The 15,635-nt window shown below is 43.1% G+C and overlaps 1 protein-coding gene across 1 annotated transcript; it reads right to left on the bottom strand.

Moving 5' to 3' along the window:
- Positions 1-644: 644 nt before the first annotated feature.
- On the bottom strand, positions 645-9,725 carry LOC123143600 (pentatricopeptide repeat-containing protein At4g04790, mitochondrial). The gene is made up of 16 exons (XM_044562539.1): positions 9,377-9,725; positions 9,246-9,305; positions 8,481-9,131; positions 8,164-8,343; positions 7,899-7,963; positions 6,942-7,049; positions 5,987-6,100; positions 5,456-5,551; positions 5,273-5,371; positions 4,719-4,838; positions 4,331-4,435; positions 3,885-4,049; positions 3,642-3,769; positions 3,454-3,523; positions 2,528-2,742; positions 645-2,335 (listed from the first exon to the last, which is right to left on the bottom strand). The coding sequence occupies exons 1-16, from the start codon at positions 9,579-9,581 to the stop codon at positions 2,128-2,130; spliced, it is 2,589 nt and encodes an 862-aa protein (XP_044418474.1). The 5' UTR covers positions 9,582-9,725; the 3' UTR covers positions 645-2,127.
- Between the last annotated feature and the right edge of the window lie 5,910 nt (positions 9,726-15,635).

The following is a 15,635-nucleotide window of genomic DNA, read 5'->3' as shown; positions in this document are numbered from 1 at the left end:
CAACAAAGAGCGAAAGGAAAACCGGTAGAGAGGGCGGGGACCGACTCAAGCTTGTCTCCAAAACCATTCTCCCAGGCCCCCTGTTTGATGATCCAGGCCCCCTAATATGATCGCCAACTTGGAAGATGTGTGTTTGTGGGCGATACACCTGCGCGGCGCAAGTTGGGATCATGGCAAAAGAAGAAATCCCGGCCCCCTTCTCCAACCATACCATACCATACACACATACACCAGACCATATATGAGATGAGATGAGATGGGATTCAAGGGGGGTAAAGAGGTTTGTGCGCCTTTGTGAGTGAAGTGGCATGGCATGGCACATTGCAATCTGACAAGCAAGATCGCAGCGTGCTGGTGGTTAGTTAGTTAGTCAGTGGCCTGCATGCTTGAATCCTGGCTAGCTCCTGGTTTTGCACCTAACATATACTGCCATCCCAAGTGGTTTCTCCCTTTTACTTACCTCTCCCCCCCCCCCCCCCCCCCCCCCCTGTTCCCTTCTTTTCTCGGTTGGATGTAGGGCATGTCGCAACGTCAAAGGTACTTGTAGCAGTGTACCCACTAAGTTTGCGACTTCATCGTGTACAGCTAAAATACACCAATCTCAAATAACTGACTACGATGTGCAACACTATAGAGCAACTCTATTCCAGCAAGCAGCGCGGAATTGCTTAGATTCATTACCAGCTGGTTACAAATCATAACCAAGCTTCAGATTATACAGAACTGGGCTCATAGGACTGCTTAACAACATTACAACCTGTTTTGTTCTGCATGTATCCATTGTTCGGCAACCTTTAAGAATGCAAAAACGGGGCGGAAAAGAGAGTGCAAATAAAACACGACTAGGAGCAATAATCCTATTTATGGAGACCGAGTATGACTAGGGTGGTATATGACAAACCGCCCTGCATCTGAGCTTCTTGATTCCTTAATTATCGTTTCCGGTTGGGAACATAAAACCAGCCTCTCATTTTCAGCATATCTAAACTCCCAGGGCATTGCATATCTTCGATAGGCAGTGCGTGCCTGTACCAAACATAAAGCATGGCTTGGAACACCACAAGCATTGCATTTGTCTGGACCATTCATCTTATCTGGTGTATGTGGGGGTCTTCCTTTCTTGCTTTCTCTAGGGCCAGCGTACAATTTTCTTAAACATTGCCATGTTAGGTTCCCGTCAGGAACCATACAAGGTATGGAAAGGAAAGGGGAAAGGAAAAGAAAAAAGGAAATTTGCAAGGTTTGTGTTCTTCCACTTTTTGATTTTGAGTTTATCCAAACTTCTATGCACGTTTTTGAAACCAGATGCATGTGTCCTCTTGCAGTTGCATAGAATGAAATCAGCAAATAATTAACCTTTGTAATCCTACAGGAGGCCCCGGCCAGCAGGTAAGAAGGCGAATGAAAACCAGAGTTCAAATTGTGATGCCCACAGCTTTTATGCTTTTAAACCTTATGTTATGCGTAGGAATGCACTGTCGTTGCTTGATATCGGTAATTTGACACAGTGACCTCTCTGCCTTGCACTCCTAACTGTGCGTGTTCCACCCAGCCCCCTACTCCCCAAATCCAAACCGATCATCAAATCTTTTTCTCTGGTTGGTGAGGCTGTGGGGGCGGTGATTGTTTCACTGTGAACAACCCCTTGTTGTGGTCACACGTTGGCCATTAAGACAAGTGGGGCACACAGTGCAGGAGTGGTGGTAAGTGGTCACAGCAAAGCGGCTCAAAATGTGGCAGTGGTCTCATGATCTTTTGGCAATGGCTCCCAGTGAGGATACCAAGTTTCAGGCTAGAAACTGTAGCTCCTCCAAGTGGTGCAGGTAATTCTGGGTGCCAGACGATAGGACGTGCTCAGAAAAGCCTATTATGTGGGTGGCCAGTCTTTTGTCTGTTTGGCTTCAATTTGAGACGGATTTCGCCTTTCAACCGAGTCACATGAAGTTTCTCTAAATGTAAATGTAATCCATGTTTCTACCAGGTTCGTGAGTGACCAGCCAAACAATTAGAAGAAATGGCAGACGGTTTTATCAGTAAAGAATGATAGTGGATAATGAAGGGAGCAATTGGGGCTCCATTTTCATTCTAGTATTTCATTGTAACAGAAGTGGCAGAGTGGTGCATCCCTTATACCTCTTGTTTTCCTGGACTGGGCTTAGTGGCAGCTTTACGTTTACCGCGCTTCCTGTTATATGTTATTTTGCAAGAATCTAGTATGCAGCACACATGAGGATCCTCCTTTGGTATTGTTTTGTAGAACTTCTTTGCTGCCGACCACTCGGCAGACTTCTTAGATGTCGACCTCTGGGCAGACGAAACAAGAGCCTGGTACATCCTGCATACAAAAATGTCGTGTTTGAAATGGATATCCCACGAGAAGAAATTGGACAAGGTGTCAAAGCGAGCCACTGATCATGATATCACATTGCCTAAATGGAGCTTGCCCAGCTCCCTGAGGAAAATCAAGCCACCATTCTACAGTATAATGAATTCTCAACTTATGTCCCTCCCAGGTAAAGAAACCAACCTCAAGGAAGTCAACACGTTGTGTGGAAGGCCAGAGGATTCATATTCTTCCCAGATCTGCTGGGCACGTTGTGAATCCTTTGCCTTTACACATGCGCTGAGAAGAAAATCAAGGCTTGTCCGAGAAACATTTAGCCCGAGCTCTTTGACAGCACGGAGAAGCTCCATTCCAACATCCAAATTTACAGGCTCCATTTCCCATATTTGGCAGAACACCTTCAGATCAGTTCATACAAGTAAACAAAAAGTAAAGTTAAAACGAGAGATAAATCTCAAAAGGTTTTGGTTCATGAAGAAAAAGGTTTTTCGAAACAATTACAACCTTTATTCACACGTATTTCTACCAGCAACAAATACAGTTAAGCAATTTAATAGATAATTAAATCAAGGTTTGGTTATTCAAAATGTCACGCTAGTTACTCTGAAATGAATCTCTGAACTAATCAGCAGAAAATAAACAAGTGAGATGACATCAAACATTAAGCCCTACAGGAAAAAAAACATAACCCAATAGGAAAAGGTGAGTATATAACATAAAAATCAAACACATATCCGGCAACATAACAAAAGGTTCCATTTTCAACACATAGAGAACAAAAGATATGCAATGGAAAAACATAGCTCAACGCTGCTCAACCAAATAAAACGAATCTACTACTGAATATAATCCCTAGTAAAAGTGTAGTGGGTTAAACAAGATAGAGAAGTTGCAAAGCAATGAACAACTATTGCATCTGGAAGCCGTAATCTATCGATATCCCCTAGATCAACTATTATCATGCAAAAACTCTTCAGTAAATTAAAGATGGTGTGTGCAATTCCAAAAGAGGTCACTTCAATTATAAGATGAAATATACACACTTTTGATCAAACTAAGGGAAATCAGAAGATCATCAGGTGCCCCTTTAAGAAAGGTCGGATAAATACCTGATCAACAATCATGTATGTACTCATTTCATTTGTCTCCTTCAGTTGCTTAAGTAAATCAACAGCGGCACTGGCAAATGTATCAAATAAATAGTAAGTGAATTTATTTTTGCGGAGATAGTGAGTGGAAAGTTAACTAAATAGCAGTAGAAATTCAGTTGCTTAAATAGGAGCATCAATTAGCATACTCGAGGTGATTGTGCTGAACACAGTATTGAAGCACTCTGCCGCACCCATCAAACCACATGCCTGGCTCGTTCACCTCCTCCAGAAGTTGATACAGTCTATCTAGCTGGTCTTCTGTTTGAGTATGCTCCTGCAGAAGCAAATACAATACTATAAGCAATGGAAATAAGAGCAAAAGAGAATGGAAGCATGCAGGCACCACTCATCTCAAGTTTTGACAGGGAAAGTGTCGCAGATTTACTTACAATCAGGGCTATTGCAGCCTTTGGTTCAAGGTAGCCTCCGGATTGCTTGATTTCGTCAAACAATTCAAGTCCATCTGATACCTTCCCATTCGATGCAAGCGCTCCTACAAGCGCGCTTGTTACTTCACTGAGGCACTTAGGTGGTATTTCCTTATCCAGGGCAACCTAATGAAACAAGAATGGTTGTAAGCACATCGAACAAAATATTTTCCTTAGTTGCTTACATTAGAATTTAGCAGTAATAACCATTAACATATACTCCCTCCGTTCTGATTTACTCGTCGTGGTTTTAGTTCAAATTTCAACTAAAACCACGACGAGTAAATCGGAACGGAGGGAGTATCTAACTAAGAGATGCAGTGTATCATGTGCAAGAAGAATTGGAACGTGAAAGACTGAAGGTGCAGAAAAATGGGTGGAAATTCTAATCAGCGATCATAATTTACCTGTTTGGCCATGTCAAAATTCCCAAGTCTTGAATATGCGTTAATTAGTGCCATATACGCATGCTTGGTCATTTGAAGTCCATCTCGCCTTAGTTCATCCAGGTACTGTCAACAATTCAATAGCCAGAAGTTATGTCAGCGGGACCAATGAATAGCAATGGATTTGTAACATCGAAACTTGAAGGAACATTATAGGTCATAGAGCAGGATCCGAATGCTGTGTGATGAGGAATTTATCGATGTGGTATAATGTAGGTGATGTCACCAGGAACGAATGGGTAATCAAAGGAGGTGGTAATTGACAGTACGCGCATGGAGCAGTAGAACTTCTATTTGAACCAGGATACAGGAACGGTGCCAACAGCAAATGATCAGGTACATGGCAAACCTTTGATATTTTCTCCTCACAATCACAGTTTGAGATCAAATAACTGAATGTTTCAGAGTCTGGTTTTACTCCAGCAATCTGCATTTGCGACATGACCATTTGTGCTCCATTGTGATTTTTCTGCAGAACAATATACCAAGTTAGAAGTTATGGGGAAAATGTTGTGAAGGCATAAACATGTTGAAATGGAGAGTGTACATTATACGCTACAGAATGTCATGTTACGTTAGTAGACTTTGCAACTTTATGCATCTTTGTGTACTTGAGTGGCGGTTTTGCCATACGGTCAACAAACAACTCCAGTATGGGACATCTCATATGCGTTATGTATTGTATTTGTACTAGCTAAGCAGGTTGAAGAAGTATGATGACGATAATCAACAGTGGGTCACTGTCAGCGTCAGGCATGTGAGATAAACAAAATGAAGGAATGGCAAACAGGAATTTTTACCTCTATAAAATATCCAGCCATAAAAACATTATAGAGGCTTACGGGTCAATGTCAGCAATAGGTATGCGAGAACAAAATGAAGGCATGGCAAACAGGAATTCACCTCTCTAAAATATCCAGCCATAATAACATTATACAGGCTTACGGTGGACGTCTCCCCAGATTCTTCTGCATCTGTGAGTATAGTGTAAGCACCTTCAAACTGGAAGGAGAAAAGATCAATGAACAACAGTGTCATACTATAACTGATGTCTAGGAATAGCAGGTGATCCCCATCCTGACTTACATCTTTCATTTTTACACATAGACTTATCATGCTCCTGAAAGTTTCGGGTTTCAATTTCAACTTGTAGAGACTCATCAAATTATATAACGGACGAGCCTGCAAAATAAGCACCGATGTCACTTGAGAATAACTAAATAATGGTTAAAATAGATAATGCTACCAGTCAGACAGACACTCAGTCAGACTACCAAGAGTTGATCATCCATGGTTGAACAATGTTCTTAATAATAAATTTATGCCTCAACATCTTGAACAAATGTGGCACAACAGTTGATTAAGAGCATTAGCTAGTCATCCTGCAACAATGGTAAGGGAGGAACAGTATTTTAATAGGTACACTGTGTTTATACTAGAAAATTGTTGTTCTAATAGGTGTATATGCTTGTTATTACAAGTATATGCAGTCATGCACAACAGAGCAGTGCACTTAAAAATGGTAAATTCATGTAACCTATAAGACATACCCTGGTACTTAATTTGAACACAAGGAACACACTCGAGCATGCCACACCTACATATAGAACGACTTACCATGTGAAGCTCATAGCCTTGCTCACAGGCATTTATTATTGGATTGAGCAATTCAATCGGCACACTGGGATTGGATTTACAAAGGCACTCAGCCACATCAAGAGCTAAGCTGATCTGCAAACAAAATACGCAAACAGCTCAGTTACAGAGATTGCATTGACAAATCAAGAATCACAAAATCTAAATGCTCTTGATGTGGCACAAGTAGTAAAGTGCCAATGTTGCTTAGTGCATGCATCAGTTATACAACACTTCATGTCTAGCTACTTAAGAAAATGTTTTCTGAAGTCGACAGAAGCACCAAACATTGCCTAAGGAGACAGCGGCACAAACTTAAATAGATCAACATGCTTATATCTACCCTAAATATAAACGTTGCAATAAACACCCACTCTCTATCTAATAAAAATGGGTATGTTTACATCCAAGTTGGCCAAGATTTTCTTATGCCTAAGTCGATGGTGCTAGTGGTGTGATAAAATATTTTCCCTCATCCAGCGTGAATCTTAATGTAAAGTCATCCGATGGCTCAGTACAGTCTACTTAGACATAAGAAAAATCACAAACGACTTTTAACAAAACCAAAAGGTTGTTATTTCTAGTACCACAGATTTGTTGATACATCACCGAGCCGGTCAGACGGCCACATGATGCTTGCCTAATTTGGTTTGGTATCCAAACCCAGCATGTACGAAGCAATTGAGCTTGTTGATTGATGACATTGGCTATGAAATCACCACATGCAGTACGGGTTGGATTGTTCTCTGGCCATACAAATCGACTTGCTTCGGATTTACAGATGTAGTTTGAATTTCAGTCGTCATAATTTATATCCTCAATATAATTAACAGAGCGGATTATTTAGACTATGTGGAAAAGCATGGTGGCTGGTTTGCCTCTTATTTTAACAATATAATAGATTTATAATAGAGCAGTGAGTGATTTTGGCCAATACCTTCGATGAACTGCAGCAAAAAGAGATGATCCTGTCATATGCACCAACAGACGGTGCTACCTTAAACTTCTCTTGCCATTTATTAAACGCTGATATAACATCTTCAGCCTTCATGAAAATACATTACCAACAGATGTTATATCGATGAAGCTTAGCTGAAATGGCTTTGTTAACATGATAAGTAGCTGCATTCGCTCAGGTAGTAATGTTTTCCTGCTTATATTAGGAAAATGGGGCAGCCAAAGGAATTTTGCAATAAATAGTAATGTTAAGCAATCATTTCCGGTAAAAAAATGATAACCAGTCATGACCGACATGGTATATAGATAAAAGATAAATAAACATGTGATTGCTTCCATGATATCAAACACCATGTCAACAAGGATCGTTAAAAAAATATGGTTCTGATAGCGATGCCAGTTGAAAATTGATTCATCTTTCCTACTAAAAATAAGTTTAGTTGACTGATCTTTTGAATTACACAAAAAATATATATACTACTAAGAGTAATTACATCCAATGCTCTGCACTTCTGCAGGCATGTAGCGTGCATCATGGAAGTACAGCCTACTCCACTACACATAACTAAAAAGGAATTTCTATTTTGCCACTCCGAAGAATAGCATTTGGGTTTTTCGCTACTCATGTTCTTCGGGGCAGTGAATCCCTGATAAATCCATAATAAAAAAGGTAGCAGCAATACCATATGTGCTTTCTTGAGTTATGAAGTTATGATTTTGTAGTAAATTAGTGATTATTGTAATGTCATAAGTTGCATAAGTATTATGTACATATATCGCACGGGGTTTGTTTTATTTAGTAATTATTGCAATGTCATAAGTTGCACAAGTATTATGTAAATATATTTAGCACAAGATTGAAGAACACTAGGCAAACAGTCCATTGTATATTAGAAGCTATATGTATTACCAGCAGTTACCATAAATAATTACTCACCTCTATACTCGGTATATTTGCAGCATAGTCAAAAATTAAGGATGAAACTTTTACATCGGAGTATTCTGAAACAGAAAATAAACAAAATTAACAGATAAGAGATGAGCATAGTGCAGAAACAGAAACTAGAAAATGCACTGTATCCTTCAACTATGAAGAAAATATTACAATGCAAAGATTTTTCAATAAAATTAGTTGAATGTTCATCTTATAGCCATCAAAATACTTTGATTAGATTTGGAAAAATGTGCATACAGTTTATCACCTTTTGATGTCATCTTCTGAAGAAGTTTCTCAGCATGGTTCTCCAGTTTGAGCCTACCCATATACTTGAATATACTGGATATGTACTTCGACCCTAAAACTTTTGTTGGGTCAAGTAATTCCAAGAACGTGACAAAATCCATCTTTCTGTTGCTTTCAGCAAAGGCCAGCATATAGCTTTCTGTAAAACAATGCATTGATTAAGGTACTATAGGGGGTATGGTATGTAAGTTTACAAACTGTGTAAGATGAAACAACACTGTCTCATTATGATGAATACCCAAATAGAAGGTTTTGATTGTGATTTTGGGCCATTACCTGCTATGCAATAATCAGCTTCCTCACTGCAGTCTTCGACAGAGCGACAAAGTTCTCGAATGCTTTCTTCATCTTGAGCTCGAATCAAGAGCAACATCTCATAATAAGGTATCCTGGAGCAGGACCGTGGATTCGCATCCCTAAAAAATGCACTGAACATCTCAAATTCCTCCAACAACTCCACATCCACCAGGTACAAGAGAAATGGCCCGTAACTGTCTTCCTCGATCTGAAACCCCCTATCTTTCATCATCTCAAAAAGCCGATATGCCCGAAAAATATGTTCCACTGCTGAGTCAACGTCCCCGCAGGCCCTTGCCTTTTCCAAGCAAACCCTAATCAATGCATTGAACTCCTTGGGACCGGTATCCCTCCCCAGCCTCCCGAAGAACTCGAGCGCAGACTCGGTGCCAAGCTTGTCGGCGCACATCCGCATCAGCCTCGTGAAGCGGTGGCTCTCCGTGTTCTTGAAGATGTAGCGCTTCTTCTTCTCCCTCACCACCTCCTTCCGCAAGTGCATCATTGCGCTACTCGGCTGCGACCCTGCAAACCACTCCATATCCAGTATCTTGTTGCCAATGGCGTCCACGTCGTCTTCGGACTCCTCCGGCAGCGCCTCCGTGGCACCGGACTCTTCCGCATCATCAGGACCTGAACATTAATCAGATAAGTCGCAGTTGCAGATACAGTTCCACAGCTACTGAAAGAGCTGCATTTGGGGGTTTGGGTGTGGTGACAGTTGAAGCAGAGACTGCATAAGAATACCGTTCAATATGGATAGGATCTCCTTGGTGAAGTCACGGGAGTTGTCCTCCTCCTCCCCGTCTGAGCAAGAGAAGGGAGACGAGTGAGTGGGGAGCAAATGGCGAGCGAGGGTGGGGGGTGGAGTCGGTTACCGTTGGCGAGCGCGTGGGGGAGGGAGGAGGGCAAGGTGGTCTTCTTGGAGGCGGCGGCCTGCTTGAGGCGGAGGAGGGAGGCGCGGGAGACCGCGGTGGCCGGGGAGACCGCGGGGCTGCGGCTGGTGGAGGGGCGCTTCCGGGTTGCGAGCTCGGGCGCGGCGGCGGACACCTTCTTGGTCGTCTCCAGGAGGCGCTTCCACATCGGTGGCGCGTGGCCGAGGGCGGCGGGCGGAGCAGCCGCCGCCAGTAGGTCGCAGCGCGGCGGAGGCGCGCCGGCGCGACGAGCGTGTGCGTGCGAACCAGGCGGCGTTTTCGCGGGTCGGTGTTGCGGTTGGACCGGGCCCAAACCCACCTTAAACACACCACGGAATAATAGGGCCCGAGTCCTCTCAAGAGAAGAAAAAAAATGAGTTCCTCAAGAGAAGAGTAAAAAAAAGGAATTTGTGTACAATTTTCTTTTTCATCAAAAAGGACCTGGATCTATTATAAAAATTTATCAGAAGTACAAAATACCTCAAAGAACATAAAAATTGTTGGGGAACGCAGTAGTTTTAAAAAAATTCCTACGCACACGCAAGATCATGGTGATGCATAGCAACGAGAGGGGAGAGTGTTGTCCACGTACCCACTGGCGGACCTCTCCAGTGGGCAGGGTATGGCAGCCGCCATACCTTACTTCTGGGCAAAAAAAATTATATACATATGCATTTATCGATTGGTACTTGAATGAATTGCTTGACTCGTTCGACCGCACCTAGCCTGGTCTGATGGGCCGACGCGACGCATCCAGCTGTTGGGCACTTGGGCCAGTAACAACCGGTCCAGATCGATCCAGCGCCCACGCACACGAGACACGACGCCCAGCCACGACGCAACCCTAAGCAGCTAGCACGGCGGCGGCTGGCCAGGTCGTGAGGACGAGGAGGGCCGCAGGCGACCGACGACGGGGCAGCCGACGGCCGGACGGCGGCGGCGGCTGGCTGGGGGCTTAGAGGGCGGCGGCAGCAAGCTCGAGCGGCAGCAGCAAGCGGCGGCTCCAGCGGGCGACGGCAGTTGGGGATTTTCCTGGTAATCTCCTAGGGTCCGAAACTCTGAATCACTCCTCTGCTCTGAACTATTTGCAGCCACTGCCACTTTGTTTATACAATTATATTTTTCATTCATGCTAGTGTATGCACACGTTTTTGTTTTTAGATGATTATACGTACAAGCTAATAAGATGCCCAACCGGCGCAGTTCTGTGACTTCTCTCCATAAGATGGAAAAGAAGAGGAAAGGACCAGCAAATGCAAAGGAAAGAGGAGGAAGAGGTATATTTATCATGTCCGCTTGGTAAAATTAAGGAAGATGTGTTACATTGAGTGATAGATCTTCAAAAGTATTGCTCTTGCTAAAATTAGGAAGATCTTCAGAAGGATGGTAGGGCACTGCCATTGTCTGGGTCTTCTAGACGCCATTATACGCTTCATTATCGGTATGTTTTAGGTTGTTTTTCTATTGAAACATGTCTACATTTTCATTGTATTTGGTTATTCATTTGTAGTGTGCATTGTTAGTGTGTATTGACTCCTTTGATTCGCATCAAAAAAAAAATTAGTGAGACTTCGCCCCACCTTAAATTTTTTTCGTGGTCCGCCTCTGCACGTACCCTTGTAGACCGTAAGCGGAAGTGTTATGAAACGCGGTTGATGTAGTCGTACGTCTTCACGATCGACCGATCCTAGTACCGAAAGTACGGCACCTCCACGATCTGCACACGTTCGGCTCGGTGACGTCCCACGAACTCACGATCCAGCAAAGTGTCGAGGGAGAGCTTCGTCAGCACGACGGCATGATGACGGTGATGATGAAGCTACCGGCGCAAGGCTTCGCCTAAGCACTACGACGATATGACCGAGGTGGATTATGGTGGAGGGGGCACCGCACACGGCTGGAAACAATCAACTTGCGTGTTCTAGGGTGCCCCCCTGCCCCCATATATAAAGGAGCAAGGGGGAGGCCGGCCGGCCTAGGGCGCGCCAAGGAGAGGGGGGAGTCCTCCTCCTAGTAGGAGTAGGACTCCCCCTTTCCTAGTCCAACTAGGAAGGGGGAAGGGGGAAGGAAAGAGAGGGAGAGAGGGAGGGAAAGAGGGGCGCCCCCCCCCCCCTTCCTTGTCCAATTCGGACTCCCAAGGGGGGAGGCGCGGCCAGCCCTAAGTCCCCCTCCTCTCTCTCTCACACAAGGCCCATGTTGGCCCATTAGTTCCCCGGGGGTTCCGATAACCCCCAGGCACTCCAATAATTATCCGATGATCCCCGGAACACTTCTGGTGTCCGAATATAGTCTTCCAATATATCAATCTTTATGTCTCGGCCATTTCGAGACTCCCCGTCATCTCCGTGATCACATCCGGGACGCCAAACTATCTTTGGTACATCAAAACACATAAACTCATAATACGATCGTCACCGAACGTTAAGCGTGAGGACCCTACGGGTTCGAGAACTATGTAGACATGATCGAGACACGTCTCCGGTCAATAATCAATAGCGGAACCTGGATGTTCATATTGGCTCCTACATATTCTACGAAGATCTTTATCGGTCAAACCGCATAACAACATACGTTGTTCCCTTTGTCATCGGTATGTTACTTGCCCGAGATTCGATCGTCGGTATCTCAATACCTAGTTCAATCTCGTTACTGTCAAGTCTCTTTACTCGTTCCGTACTGCATCATCCCGCAACTAACTCATTAGTCACATTGCTTGCAAGGCTTATAGTGATGTGCATTACCGAGAGGGCCCATAGATACCTCTCCGACAATCGGAGTGACAAATCCTAATCTCGATCTATGCCAACTCAACAAATACCATCGGAGACACCTGTAGAGCACCTTTATAATCACCCAGTTATGTTGTGACGTTTGGTAGCACACAAAGTGTTCCTCCGGTATTCGGGAGTTGCATAATCTCATAGTCATAGGAACATGTATAAGTCATGAAGAAAGCAATAGCAATATACTAAATGATCAAATGCTAAGCTAACGGAATGGGTCAAGTCAATCACATCATTCTCTAATGATGTGATACCGTTAATCAAATGACAACTCATGTCTATGGCTAGGAAACTTAACCATCTTTGATTCAACGAGCTAGTCAAGTAGAGGCATACTAGTGACACTCTGTTTGTCTATGTATTCACACATGTACTAAGTTTCCGATTAATACAATTCTAGCATGAATAATAAACATTTATCATGATATAAGGAAATATAAATAACAACTTTATATTGCCTCTAGGGCATATTTCCTTCAGTCTCCCACTTGCACTAGAGTCAATAATCTAGTTCACATCGCCATGTGATTTAACACCAATAGTTCACATCACCATGTGATTAACACCCATAGTTCACATCGTCATGTGACCAATACTCAAAAGGTTTACTAGAGTCAATAATCTAATTCACATTGCTATGTGATTAACACCCAAGAGTAATAAGGTATGATCATGTTTTGCCTGTGAGAGGAATTTTAGTCTATGGGTCTGCAACATTCAGATCCGTATGTATTTTTGCAAATTTCTATATCTACAATACTCTGCACGGAGCTACTCTAGCTAATTGCTCCCACTTTCAATATGTATCTAGATCGAGACTTAGAGTCATCCAGATCGGTGTCAAAGCTTGCATCGACGTAACTCTTTACGATGAACTCTTTGTTACCTCCATAACCGAGAAACATTTCCTTATTCCACTAAGGATAATTTTGACCGTTGTCGAGTGATCCACTCCTGGATCACTATTGTACTCCCTTGCCAAACTCAGGGCAGGGTATACAATAGGTCTGGTACATAGCATGGCATACTTTATAGAACCTATGGCTGAGGCATAGGGAATGACTTTCATTATCTCTCTATCTTCTGCTGTGGTCGGGCTTTGAGTCTTACTCAACTTCACACCTTGCAACACAGGCAAGAACTCCTTTGACTGTTCCATTTTGAACTTACTTCAAAAACTTGTCAAGGTATGTACTCATTGAAAAAACTTATCAAGTGTCTTGATCTATCTCTGTAGATCTTGATGCTCAATATGTAAGCAGCTTCACCAAGGTCTTTCTTTGAAAAACTCCTTTCAAACACTCCTTTATGCTTTCCAGAAAATTCTACATCATTTCCGATCAACAATATGTCATTCACATATACTTATCAGAAAGGCTGTAGTGGTCCCACTCACTTTCTTGTAAATACAGGCTTCATCGCAAGTCTGTATAAAACTATAATCAAAGCGTATATTTCAACTCTGAGATGCTTTGCACCAGTCCATGGATGGATTGCTGGAGCTTGCACATTTTGTTAGCACCTTTAGGATCGACAAAACCTTCTGGTTGCATCATATACAACTCTTCTTTAAGAAATCCATTAAGGAATGTAGTTTTGACATCCATTTGCCAGATTTCATAAAATGTGGCAATTTGCTAACATGATTCGGACAGACTTAAGCATCGCTACGAGTGAGAAAATCTCATCGTAGTCAACACCTTGAACTTTGTCAAAAACCCTTTTCGACAAGTCTAGCTTTGTAGATAGTAACACTACTATCAGCGTCCGTCTTCCTCTTGAAGATCCATTGTTTTTCTGTGGCTTGCCGATCATCGGGCAAGTCAACCAAAGTACATACTTTGTTCTCATACATGGATCCCATCTCATATTTCATGGCCTCAAGCCATTTCGCGGAATCTGGGCTCATCATCGCTTCCTCATAGTTCGTCGGTTCATCATGGTCAAGTAACATGAACTCCAGAATAGGATTACCGTACCACTCTGGTGCGGAACGTACTCTGGTTGACCTACGAGGTTTGGTAGTAACTTGATCCGAAGCTTCATGATCATCATCATTAACTTCCTCACTAATTGGTGTAAGCGTCACTTGAACTGATTTCAGTGAAGAAATACTATCCAATTCGGGAGAAGGTACAATTACCTCATCAAGTTCTACCTTCCTCCCACTCACTTCTTTCGAGAGAAACTCCTTCTCCAGAAAGGATCCATTCTTAGCAACAAAGATCTTGCCTTCGGATTTGTGATAGAAGGTGTACCCAACAGTCTCTTTTGGGTATCCTATGAAGATACATTTCTCCAATTTGAGTTCGAGCTTATCAGGTTGAAGCTTTTTCACATAAGCATCGCTGCCTCAAACTTTAAGAAATGACAACTTGGGTTTCTTGCCAAACCACAGTTCATAAGGTGTCGCCTCAATGGATTTAGATGGTGCCCTATTTAACGTGAATGCAGTTGTCTCTAATGCATAACCCCAAAACGATAGTGGTAAATCGGTAAGAGACATCATAGATTGCACTATATCCAATAAAGTACGGTTATGACGTTCGGATACACCATTATGCTGTGGTGTTCCAGGTGGCATGAGTTTGTGAAACTATTCCACATTGTTTTAATTGAAGGCCAAACTCGTAACTCAAATATTTGCCTCTACGATCAGATCGTAGAAACTTTATTTTCTTGTTACGATGATTCTCTACTTCACTCTGAAAATCTTTGAACTTTTCAAGTGTTTCAGACTTGTGTTTCATCAAGTAGATATACACATATCTGCTCAGATCATCTGTGAAGGTCAGAAAACAATGATACCCGCCGTGAGCCTCAACACTCATTGGACCGCATACATCGGTATGACTTATTTCCAATAAGTCAGTGGCTTGCTCCATTGTTCTGGAGAACGGAGTCTTAGTCATCTTGCCCATGAGGCATGGTTCGCAAGCATCAAATGATTCATAATCAAGTGATTCCAAAAGTCCATCGGCATGGAGTTTCTTCATGCGCTTTACACCAATATGACCTAAACGGCAGTGCCACAAATAAGTTGCACTATCATTATTAACTTTGCATCTTTTGGCTGTTGGGGAACGTAATAATTTCACAAAAATTCCTACGCACACGCAAGATCATGGTGATGCATAGCAACGAGAGGGGAGAGTGTCGTCCACGTACCCTCGTAGACCGTAAGTGGAAGCGTTATGACAACGTGGTTGATGTAGTCGTACGTCTTCACGATCGACCGATCCTAGTACCGAACGTACGGCACCTCCGCGATCTGCACACGTTCAGCTCGGTGACGTCCCACGAACTCACGATCCAGTAGAGCTTCGAGGGAGAGTTCCGTCAGCACGAGGGCGTGATGACGGTGTTGATGAAGCTACCGACGCAGGGCTTCGCCTAAGCACCGCTACGATATGATCGAGGTGGATTATGGTGGAGGGGGG

Source organism: Triticum aestivum, chromosome 6D (genome assembly GCF_018294505.1).
Source record: "Triticum aestivum cultivar Chinese Spring chromosome 6D, IWGSC CS RefSeq v2.1, whole genome shotgun sequence".
Taxonomy (NCBI): domain Eukaryota; kingdom Viridiplantae; phylum Streptophyta; class Magnoliopsida; order Poales; family Poaceae; genus Triticum; species Triticum aestivum.
The sequence above is the reverse complement of the archived record's forward strand: the minus strand, read 5'-3'. Positions and strand labels throughout refer to the sequence as shown.

Bases quoted from the DNA above. Each gene is read 5' to 3' on its own strand.
- LOC123143600 (XM_044562539.1), bottom strand. From the start codon at position 9,581: ATGTGGAAGCGCCTCCTGGAGACGACCAAGAAGGTGTCCGCCGCCGCG. The intron at 7,050-7,898 runs GTGAGTAATTAT...ATTTTCATGAAG, and splicing joins CAAATATACCGAGTATAGAG to GCTGAAGATGTTATATCAGC. The intron at 4,436-4,718 runs GTTTGCCATGTA...AATTGTTGACAG, and splicing joins GTGAGGAGAAAATATCAAAG to TACCTGGATGAACTAAGGCG.